We start from the raw sequence: 12,166 nt of genomic DNA, 5'->3' as shown, positions 1-12,166 counted from the left end.
CGTCAAAATAAAGGTTCTCTAACTTCCATATGTGCAGAGACCACCTATTTCTTAAAAACACATTACCAGAGATTCTCATGCAGTAGGCAAATTGTATAAATTTACAATGAAATAAATGATATCTGAAAAGGGTAATAAATACTCACTATGCATCATAGCTTAATCATTTTACTATGGTTTACTATCATCTGTGTTCTTGAGGTTATTTTTAGCTCTTGTATCCATATTTAGGTAATAGTATGTAATGGTGTGCTAATATGCATCTTTTCCCAATTCATGTTGGTTTTGAAATCAGCCATGGTGGGAGTATTTACACCAGGGAAATTGGCAAAGGCCACAAATCAACATCCTTTCTCCTCTTTTTTAGAGACCTGGTTGTTACACATTTACCAGCACTCCACTGGATATGGCCCTTAAAGAAATCAGGAGTGAGGAAAATCGAAGCATGAACTATCAGAAGGGCAGAGAAAAACCTTGTATATTTATTGCCCAAGCAGTAGTGTATAGTAGAGTACAGTAGGGGTGAAGGTGTGGCAACTTGACCCAATTTTTTTGCACCCATATGCTCTCCAGATTCCCTCAAAGTCTAGCCAGGATGGTTGCAGCCAAAAGCAGAAGTGGTGGGAAGCAACTCTGGGGATGGTTCCCAATTCCATGTTGAACTGGCAATCAAATGATTCTCTTGCCAAGATGAGATTAGTCAATGGTGCCATCTAGTGTTGAAGAACAGATTGGCTCCAAAGAGGAACGCTCAGAGAAAGATTTCTCTTGACTTAGGACTTGGAAACACTAACTAACGCAGTTTCCTCTTCCTTTCTTTTCCTCTATTTTCTTTCCCTACTTCCATTTCCCTGCTTCCAGAGTCATTTTTATACCTACTCCCCCAATGGGAATAGCCATTAGTTTTGGCTTTTTTGTGTATTTTTTTTTAAAGGATATGAACTCAGTGCTGCTTCCAGGCAAAATAGATGAATGCAGAGAGTTGAAAGGCACAGATACGGAAATCAGCACTTGCCTATATTATGTATAATAATTTGGAATGAATTTGTTTAGGGAAGCTGTAGAGATATTCTCTTGTGGGTCACATAAATCAGATGCTTCTTTACTTTCCCAACACGTCCCATATCCTTCCTATTTCCTGTGTCAGGGGCAGATGGAGTAGTTTGGTTAGCAACCGCAAATTCATTCTCAGGTCTTATTTCTGCTTCATAGATCTTTTTGTGGGAAAATGGTAGAAGAAAAGGCCTGTTCATAACTTCCAAGTGAATAGGATCTTTCATTCTTTTATGAGGACCTGTGTTAATAAGTTCTTTTATTTGAAGTGAAGGTGATTGTGCACGGCTAAGTTCTCACAGCTGGAGGGTCCTCCAGAAATGGGAGTGAGATTCTGGGGTTGCTAATTCCTGCTGGAAAGGTTTACTTTGCATCTGGCACATTGGAGAAGTAATATGGTCGTCCTTCAATGATGATTTCTTCCATTTGTCCCTTTGGTGATTGATGATCTGAGTAAAATGAAAGAACATTTAACTAATTAGCGGGCCCAAAGCTGTTGTTCCACCTGATAGTATCCATCTTTTCACTAAGGATAACTGACCTCTAAGTTTAGGGATATTTCAGATGTTAGTTATCAGACAGAAAACTAGTAAGGAATAAATGCCCTCCTCTCTGGAACGTGTGTAGCAGGAGCAGCCTGAACTCCCTAAGCCATCGTGGAATGTTTTGAAAATGGAAGGAAGGGAATGTCATAACTCTGGATATGAGGTCCAGAATTGGGATCAGACTTTTTCTAGGATACTTTTTCAGTGTGTTCAAAAACAACAAAAGTAGTTTAGAAATCTCATCTTGAGACTGCTGAGCTATCCAAACACATGGCTTTATTTTAGGTGAGGGCCATGGGTTTTGCAGTCAAGTCAGCTGCTATTTGTATAAGCAAGACTTCATCAATATTCTTACAAAGCTCGCCCCCCTTATATAGGATGGCAGCAATTTTGCCTTAGAAAATGAGCCTACGTGACTCTAAAGGCTACAAATGAATTTTGTTAGAAGTAGGAACTGAAGAGCCTGTTAGGAAGGTAGAAGTCAATTTTGCCACATGCGGCTCAAACTATTAAATATAACAAGGCCTGGGTATTCCCATGTTCTCATATGCTCAATAAACATTACATTTATCAAACGGTGACAAACTTAAAAGCCTGTGGCATTGTCCTGTTAGACCCTGGGAAAGCTTTTTAAGTGAAGATCATACTACTAAAGGTGGATATGATCCTGTGTGGTCTCAAGTTGCCCCCGATCCTACATAAAGGACCCACTCTTCGGGATGACATTCTCCTCCTTCCCCCTGCCTAGCCTCAGAATCATTGCATCCCAGCTCTTTCCTGGCCACCGTGGAGAAAGTTTCCCTTTCTGTCTGTTCTAAACATGGCAACCAAATCTGAAAAACTTCAACACACTCCTATCATTTTAAATGCATCTCAAGCTTTGAACTATGTATTTCGTATTTTTTATTTGGTTAGATGTAACAACCATCTGACTTTTGATTGCTGCAGTAGACAAAACTTGGTTCTCTAGTTTTTTCCCCTTTACTATTTCTTTTTTTCTCAGAATCTTAATGAACCTTGAAGAGACCACTGATGTGGGTGCTCCTATTTATGTAGGATAAAAGCTAGCTCTACATCAGCCCCCAAATTTCAACTAGTTCTTTGGCAGGCAGGTCTGTGGATTAAAAATGGATGCTTCCAGTAACTTTGAGGCATTATAACATTATGAAGTGGTTTATGAGATTCCACTGACTTAGTTCTAGTGCTATTATATTCTTAAATATCTGAACATTGACAGTCCATATGGTGCATTAGAGAACTCTTAGGGAGGTTCTAATTGCTCAAGAAAGGAAATTAATATCCAAGTGACAGCTGTAAGTCAAATGATTAAGTATCTTGAACACTTACTTTGGGGAGACTTTGTTCCATCCCCACTAACCTTGTGGCCTGATGTACTTAGACCTACTGCAATAGTAAGTGAATGTGTCTCTTATAAAAAACTGTTCTAGGGACTTCACAGATGAGGAATCTGAGGCATTAACTAGGACACAGGTCTTCTGGGCTCAGTTGAGAGCTCTCCTCCCTACAGCTGTATGTCTTTAAAGGAATGAGGTGCTTTCATAAAAGATTCAGTCTAAAATAATTCTTTAAGGCAGCTTCAATGAAAGACTGTCTTGGTTGCTTCTGAAAACAACGGATCACCACATCCAGAGTCAAAAACGACCAGAACACAGACTTAAAAACCAAGCCATTTAATTGTGTCTTCGAAGGTAAACAATATCTTGAGATGGATCCCAAGCCCCGAGAATGCCAGAGCTACGGGTCCAAGAAGTCCCGTGGGGTGGTATTCTCAACAGAGTCCAGAGGGGCAGACCTCAAGGTGTTCTGAGGCAGAATACTTATGGAATTCGTGCATTCCATTCTGCAATTTTGCAGACTGCCAGAAACAGACCCCAAGAGTCTCTTGAGATGGGGAAAATTCAACTCCTGGTCTTATAGATAAAAGCAGGAAGAGTACCAAAAATGTTACGTTTATGTCTCTTCACTTTTCTCACACAGTCTGAAGCCTGAGCTATCACATTCCCAACTCAGAGCAGCCTAAGCTGCAGTTCAGGTACAAGATTAGTCCCTCTATCCAGAGAGCTCTCATCAATACAGCTTTTGCACTTAAAGTGAAAAGAAGCCTCTGGCGGCACAATGAGTTAGTTTGTAAGACTTTAATTTACAAATTAAAAAGCTACATGTTTTATTTTTTCTCCTTTTTCTCTTCTTTCTTTACATCACTCTTTTCCTTATCTTTCTCTTTGTCATCTTTTCTATCCTTTTTGCTGTCTTCTTTTTCCTGCCCTTCTTTCTTCTCTGCGTCCCGGTTGGCGATCTTGTTGTTGATGAGGTTGTGCAAGGCGACCACGGAACGGATCAGCGAGGCCAAATACACTACCACCATCTGGTCATTGGTCTTCAGGTAAAAGGCCTTGACAAACTCCTGCAGGCTGACATCTGGCAGCAGGTTGAAGACGTCCTGCAGCTGGTAGATGATCTGATGGTTGATGGGCAGCTTGCCTGTGGCCACTTTCTCCAGGTAGCTCCTGATATCCAGAAGCTTGGAATTGAGTCCCTTCAAACCATGAACCTGGTTTGTGATCCGCTGGGAAAGGGTGCCCACTGTAGTGTCTTTGATGTCTCTGTAGGAACCCACAAGAAAGGGCAGGAAAATACATCAGTGTCCTGTACTATCACGCAGATTTTCACATTCTAAGGAAATACTAAGTTTGTGAGGAGGGGCAAGTTTTCCAAAGGAAAAATGTTACTTCCCCATTTTATAAAGATTTGAGTAAAACTGCCTTAATCTTGTTTTCATTTGGAGGAATATGTTTTATCTTTCTCATCACAGGGCATTTTTCAAAAGAAAAGAGAGAGATAAAATGAAATCATTTTCACTAAAAAAACAAAAAAAAACACCTCTCTACTTCAAGTTCCCTGTTCCTAAAAAGGGTGGCATTTTCTCCACCTGCATCTATATGATGTTGGGAGAAGCTTTTAAATCAGTCAGCAGTAACTGTTTGAACTGGAAGGAATCTTATTGTTTGAAAAAATCTATGACCATTTCAAGTAAGTCAGGGTTATGTAAGCAGAGGATTTAAAAATAAAACCCCAGGGCTTCCCTGGTGGCAGAGTGGTTAAGAATCCGCCTGCCAATGCAGGGGATGTGGGTTCGAGCCCTGGCCCAGGAAGATCCCACATGCCGCAGAGCAACTAAGCCCATGTGCCACTACTGAGCCTGCATTCTAGAGCCCGCGAGCCACAACTACCGAGTCTGTGTGCCACAACTACTGAAGCCCACGTGCCTAGAGCCTGTGCTTCGCAACAAGAGAAGCCACGGCAGTGAGAAGACCACGCACGGCAACGAAGAATAGTCCCTGCTCACCGCAATGAGAGAAAGCCCACATGCAGCAATGAAGACCCAATTCAGCCAAAAATAAATAAATAAAATATAAATTTAAATCCATCCATCCATCCATCTATCCATCCATCCCAGTCCAAGATGCAGATTCTCTGCAGATAACTGGCTAGCTACAGTCATTGAGAAGGAGGTACACTGAAAGAGCACACGTTTGCTTTTGAATAATTCACACATCTGTTCCCGTCACAGCCAGCATTACAGCTTCCAGACAAGGTGTGCTGTCCACAAACTCATAAATCATAACTCGGGACACTTTAGAGATGACCCAGGACTAGAACCCAGGGCTCCCTATTCCTGATACAGATCTCTTCTTTACACTGAGCAGCTTCTTGGGCTGCTGCTGATTCTGATGCTGTCCTAAAGTCTCACCGTAACAAGTGTTCAACTCCGACTTCCTCAGCTTCCTCTGCTCCAATTTCACTGGTCACGTGCTCAAATGTTTTTGAGGTTGGAGTTCCATCCTGGGAGAGGAGAATTAACTAGTTATTTACTTACAAACAAATGAACAAACTGGCGCATGTTCCTTTTCATGCCTTGATTCTTCTGCTTTAAGCCAAATCACTTTCATGGGTGTCATTACTGGCTTTTTCATGGCAAGGGTGGGTAAAGTTTGCTTTGAAAGCTTTCAAAGCACTGTGACTTCTAAGCTGAAGTCACAGTGGTCCTGCTCAGGGATGAGATGTGGTGGGGAATCATCATTAGTTTATTTCTAAGGAAAATCTTGATATTCTCTCAAGCCTGCAGTAGAGATGAACATCAGGGAAGTCTTGATTCGGCTAAATTTTAAGGACTTATAAGCATTCATTCTAAAATAGGCAATATTCAGAACACCTGTACTTGAGGCAAGCTCATGTCAGAAGATACAGTTTTTAACCATCTGTTGTCCCTTGGGTCAAATAGTCAGAGCACCAAAGCAACGTGGTTAGAATAACTGATTTTCTGGTGACCTGAATTAGTCAAGGAACCCATTAGTGGATGTGGTTTGCTGTATCACTTAGTGATTTCCTGATGGGACTCAGGAGAAACTTTTATCAGATCTAGTGCCAGAAGAGGCTGTACATCTCCTGTAAAGGCTGTAAAATGTGTGCAAGGCACGACAGCACAGCAGTGAGTGCAGACTCTAGCCAGGCTGCTTAGATTCAAAGCCTGGCTCTGCCATGTGTGATAAGGGAGCAGTGAGATCTTGGGAAAGTCACTTCACTTACACTAAGTGGTATAAACATTAGCTGTTGTTATTTTACCCAGGACAGTGTGAATCCTACAAACGGCATCTTCCTCTTGGCTTTGTATGCTAGGATGATCAGAGCCTTCAACACTTGTGCAGGACTTCGTGGCATGTCTTTTCATGTACTGATTTTCCCTGGCTTCATCTTATTACAGGACCCTTACATCCCCTCCATCCTCTTTTAAAAGATCTTGTTTCATTGGTGTGTGTGTGTGCGAGTGCGTGCGTGCATGTGCATGCGTATGTATAAGCACCTCTAATTCCTTTTTGAAAGAGGCAGGGTAAAATTTAACTTATAACAACTGTATCAAGACCAGGGATGAAAGTCTTACTGCAACTAGGCAATAAATTTAGATCTAAGCTCTCTGGTAGCAAGGCAAAGAGAAACAGGAGCATAGAGCTCAGTGCAAGGAACATCTGCAGGGAACTAACTTAACAAAGCCTTTTCCAGATTTTAAAACTGAATATATGGATAACCATAAGGAAGAAAGACAGCCTTTAGTCTGTCCGTTCAACTTTGGAAATTCAAGAGTGAGCTCTTTGCACACCCTAAGTGCAAATATTTTACGCTCAAAACAAAACTCATATACAATTTCACATCAAATCCTACCCTAGAATTTGAGTTCAATTTTCTTGGAAATAGAGAAAAGCTATTCTGGCAGCTCTTCATGTCCATACCCAAGAAACAAGCTAACAGACAACATAGCTGGTACTGAATGCCATGGAGCTGACTATACAGGTGTCAAATCATACAGATGGGTTTTGCCATCTAGCTCCTGGCAGCTCTGACTTACTCTATTTGAAAACCTAGGATCTAGTCTATAGGGATTGGCTATAGACTAGATAATATAGTCACTACATAGGTGGGCCAACAGTGGAAACTGCATTAGATTAAGACCAAGCTCACCAGGCTCCGCATTTACTTTGCTGAGAACATCTCTGGGCAATCATTTGACTACTTTGGTCTCAATTTCATTTGTAAAAGGGGACTTTAGATTTCTATGGTCCTCTCTATTTCTGAAATTTGGTGACTCAAATTTGGGGGAAAAAAACATAATATCAAACTACTGACAGAAACCAATAACCTTTTCTTTGTTATAAAGTATTTGTTGACTTGAAAATGGAAAAAAAAAACCAAAACCCAATGGCCCTGAAAGTAGCAAATCTAATCTCCTAGGCTCACAGCAAGATGACTTACATCATGAACTTCTTCCACCGAAATATATGCTTCTGTGGGCAGTCCCAAGTCCTTTGGTTTTACATCAATGATGACCAATACCTGGCAGAAAAACAAATCATAGCAAATCACCTCATACTGAGCACGTAAGGAATAACTGCGGCATTCTGATGATTACCGAAGCTTTTTCATTCATTCAACCAGATATAAGCCAGAATTTTCAGAAAAAAAAATAACTTTACATTTCAAATTATCTTATTTGCCCTGCTCTTCAACCCCATCCATTAACAAGCTGAGAGGTAGTATAGTGAAGTTATCAAGCAGAAGAAGATTAGAGTCAAGACAGCTGGCATTTTAATCCCAGCTCCACACTTAGAAGACCTTACTAACCATTCTGAACCTCAGTTTTCTCACTGTAAAGAGGATAACAATCTCATACAGTTACTGAGAGGATTAAGGAAGATAACTTACATACCTAGCACTGAACAGATGTTTAATGTACTAAATACACTGGGTTACCGTATACTACACAAAACACTGCAAATTAACACAAGCTTATAGAAAAAAGTGGTGAAATGATTCATTATCCAAATCCTTCCTAGGATGCTTTCTTTTTCTTGAGTTAGCTGGCAACGAATATGAGTCAAGAGTTTTAAAGATGGAGTACACTTACTGAGTTAGGGCAGTATCTTTTCATGAGTTCATTGATGGCGATGTCATTCTTGTGTAGTTTAGGGCCTGTGTGGTACCACCCAACTATTCTTTCTCTGGCTGGGAAGGAAAAATTAGTGGCTTTGAATTGTTACATAAAGATCTATATATTTCCCTCAAAAAGGGTAAGAACTCCAGTAGTTATGTTCTCTAGCTTTTACAGAAATTCCAGACATCTAAACCTTGACATACCTATGAAATCTAAAACTCAAAAACAGGATTCTCAGAAAATAAACAGCAGGGGAAATCTAGAGATATACATATCTCAGACTAGTTTAGACCAGTCATACATGAAACAACTAGAAAACAATTCCAAGGCAATATATAAACAAATTCAAGTTCATGTCACATAGATTACAACTCTGAGTGTTGTGGGAATAAACATTTCCAAAGCAATGGGGTTGCTGAAATGAAATAAAATGAAAGTGACACATGTAACAGAGATATTTACCCTGGTGGTACTAAAGCTCTAGGGGCAGGTGGATTTTATTTGACCATTCTTTGCTTTTCTGCTGTAGAGGGCTAGCTCTCTCCCCTAGGTGGTCTAGCTGGCCTTAAATTGCTACTCTAGTTTCTCATTTATTCTACCTCATTCCTCTACTACCACTAGTCTTACTTCAGTCTAGCTAAGTGAAAGGGCCTTTGACATTAAACAAAGAAAAGTGAATATTTAGAAAAGACATTATGGGCACACATATACCTACACACACACACACGCGCACGCAATGCCACCTACCATTGACCTTCTTAAACATTCCATACATGTTTTCCAAATAATCGTGGTCTAAAAACCAGACAGAATCATCTTTGTCGTCTTCATCAAAAGGGACTAGAGAGAAAAAAACCAAAAAGCAGTTTAGGGTGCTACACAGAACTCTAAGGGCACATATCACAACTGTAGACCCCTAGGCCAGATCTGATCCCTGTCTTTGGTTTGTCCAACACAGTACTAAAATTATTTTTGAGTTGCTTTTAGTAAAAACTGGAAGATTTCACATACAAATCCAGACCTCCAGGTTCTCTGGAAAAACTGGAAGACCAGCAACAACTGGCTAGAGCCAGACAGAAGCCACCCCCTTTGAAAAGGACACATTCTTCAGTTTGCTAAAAGCTCCATCACTTCCTAATATTCCCGTCTGGCAAATTACATTACTGCCTGATCCTTTTAGACACTGGAGTTAGTGACTGCTAGTCTAGCAGCCATGCCAGGAATTATTTTGTTGTTCTTTATTATTGTTGCTTCAATCATAAAATATATGGATACAGTCTTATAAAGATTTATTAAACAGTGTAAAACATAAGGTCTTTATCTCCCCCTTGCCTACCCATAACCATGGTTAATAGTTTAGTACAACGGGTTGACAAACTACACCCGCTGCCTATTTTAATAGTTTTACTGCAATATAGCTATTAGTTTGTCTACATACTGTCTATAGTTCTTTCCTGCTACATTAGCAGAGCTGAGCAGTTGCAATGGAGACTGTATGGCCTGCAAGTTTTAAATATTTACTATCCAGCTCAGTGTGTATCCTTTAGCCTTCCTTTTCTATACTTAAACAATTCTGAAATAGAATTGCTTGGTTATAATAAAAAATGGAGACCACGAGAGTTTCTTTCTTTTTAAAAGTTAACTGACATTTTAACCATACTCAGAAAATGTAAAATTTGCCTATTTATTTTTTTAAAAACTGAGGTATATTTGACAAATTTTTCTTTTACCTGCAAAACTGTTGGATACATCGAGAACTTTCTTTTGCCACGACCCCAAAAGCACACCAACAACACGCTTCTGGTTTCCAACCTTGCCTATTCTGAATGAGAAAACAGAAGGTCAGTCTGGATGGGCACAGACAGAAGTGGACCAACAATAAGATATCCAACAGGAAATATCAATGGTACAGATACAATTTAGCTTATCTGGGAACTAATCCCACTAAACAAATATAATGGGTAATTCGTGAACTTTGGACACTGGCAATTTCACTGCTGACTGCAAAGAAAGACATCCTTGGAAAAAAATCTCAAACTTTATAGAAATTTAAAACGGAGAAAATGAAAACTCCCCAGATCTTAAGGTTTTAAATGTTATTTGACTGGTGTTTGAAATCACATTTAATTTTATTTTTTCCTCTGCAGCTTACCTTTCTCTTTTAAATTTTCCCCATCTTCTCTGTCCTCAAATCTTTTCAGGGATAAAGATGCTAAAGTTGAACCAGTTTTATGGTCCAGCTTGCCAACTCTTCTCTGGAGCATCTATGTCAACAAGCCCCAATAGATGTTATAATTCTTTGTACCATTTAGGGGCTCAGAAAATGATTCTGACCCAGAAGCGTGTGTGTGCCATGTGTGGTCTCTGAATGGCTTAATTATGCAGAAGCTGGAAGTGAGCCGGTGACTAATCATTCTGGGAGGAGGGCTCAATGAACCAGAAAGACTACTTCAGAATATTTATTTCCATATCAAACCTCCTCAATGATTTTTGTCCTAAGGAACTGCAAGTGTTTCACTTATATCTCATTTCATTGGTCATCATGTAGAGAATTCTCCTTTAACCACTAACAATTGTAACATACAGAAACAATACAATTCTATGTTCAAAGCAAAGACAAAAGTCACTGTGAAATGAACTACAATTCCTTAACAGTTGCTGGTTCCATACTGATTTAACTGTATTTATCTAAACATATGGTTTGGCAAATTTATAAATGCTTACTATATTTAGGGTTTGGACCAAACAAAGTTAAGGATTCTGTATTCTGGTGGTTCTAATTTTTTGGGAAATCTAAGTTCAAAGGAAACTTCCACACTCATGGGCTTTTCTTTTGATCTATAAAAATCCATTTGCGTTTTAAAAAACCCTGCAATTGTCTGACACAGCAGCTTGCAGTGTCTGCCTTCACTATGCCCTTAACAAGTGTTCGCTGAATTTACTGAACAGAACTGAAAAGATGCTTGCCCTCTTAGTACCTATAGTATCCTACGGGAGAAAAATACTAATCATTGTACAGTGGGAAAGCTCGCATATCCTGTTAGGCTAAGGGTGCTACAAAGCAATGGAACTGAACTGGGGACCCTAAACCTCACAGGAGTCTTGAGTTTGGTTTTGGCTCTGGTTGAACTGGGAGTTGTACAAAGCAAGTTGCAAGATGATGGGCACTTAGCAACTATGACTTTACAGCAGATGCTCCCAACTGGGTCTTACAACTTTCCAAGTCAATTAATTATCTTGTAAAATTTATGAACACGTGTAACAGGTCCAGCTGGACGAACAGCTCAAAAACAAGCAAGCGAAGGCGGAAGAAACATCTGTGGGATGTTTTCTTATTCATTAATGCCAACATCTCCAACCGGTCTCATTTTTAAAAGAAAAACTTATCAAAACTTAAAACATCTACGTTTTAAGCTATCGTCAAACCACAGTCCCACTTGGAAACTTTCGCAAGTTATATTAAAACCACAGTTCTGCCAGGGAGTCCTTCGGAGCGCTGAGTACAGAATTTCGGTGACGGCCTTCAGAGGCAAAAAGTGCAAGTCTGAAGGGCTTTCCTACCAGACACCGAGTCTTTCAGGCGAAAAGGGGCGGACGAGGTGACAGATGGGCACGAGGCCTGGGGATCAGGGCCAAGTGAAGCCTGCCCTCCATACTCTGGCATCGTACGGACTGGGTAAAAGGAACGAGAAGCCCAGTTCATGGAGTGCCGGCTGGACGGCGGGGGAGACGATGCCAGGTGACTTGGGGCTTCGTGAACGGAGCTGCTCTGGGCCCCTCGGTGACCCAGGGCCAACCCCGGTGCATCTGCGCCCCCGCGGCCGCCGCGCCATCCCCAGCGCGCCGTGACTCAGCAGCGGCGGCGCCACCGGCCCCGGTAGGACGCCCCGTGCCGCCCGCTCACCGATTGAAATGATCCACCACACTGAGCAGCACCAGGGGGTGGACCACCACCTTCTGCACCGCCAGCTCCGGCATCGCGACACACCCCGCCCGCCAGGCCCTTCTCCCCGCGACCCGCAAACACCGACGGCCAGAGCAACAACGATTCTCGGGGATCCTC

At 41.0% G+C, this 12,166-nt stretch overlaps 1 protein-coding gene and 1 long non-coding RNA gene across 2 annotated transcripts in view; one reads left to right on the top strand and one right to left on the bottom strand.

Annotated features, from left to right (window-relative positions):
* LOC309977329 overlaps nt 1-12,166 on the top strand; it is a 292,832-nt gene that overhangs the window by 877 nt on the left and 279,789 nt on the right. The window lies entirely within an intron of this gene.
* Nucleotides 3,274-12,161, bottom strand: PSMD7 (proteasome 26S subunit, non-ATPase 7). The gene is made up of 7 exons (XM_082862755.1): nt 12,008-12,161; nt 9,834-9,925; nt 8,851-8,943; nt 8,077-8,174; nt 7,425-7,505; nt 5,371-5,462; nt 3,274-4,222 (listed from the first exon to the last, which is right to left on the bottom strand). The coding sequence occupies exons 1-7, from the start codon at nt 12,079-12,081 to the stop codon at nt 3,784-3,786; spliced, it is 969 nt and encodes a 322-aa protein (XP_082718881.1). The 5' UTR covers nt 12,082-12,161; the 3' UTR covers nt 3,274-3,783.

The sequence above is a fragment of the Leucopleurus acutus genome (assembly GCF_964270905.1).
Source record: "Leucopleurus acutus genome assembly, chromosome: 20".
Classification (NCBI taxonomy): Eukaryota; Metazoa; Chordata; class Mammalia; order Artiodactyla; family Delphinidae; genus Leucopleurus; species Leucopleurus acutus.
Note: the sequence above shows the minus strand (reverse complement) of the source record. Positions and strands in the feature narration are given on the sequence as shown.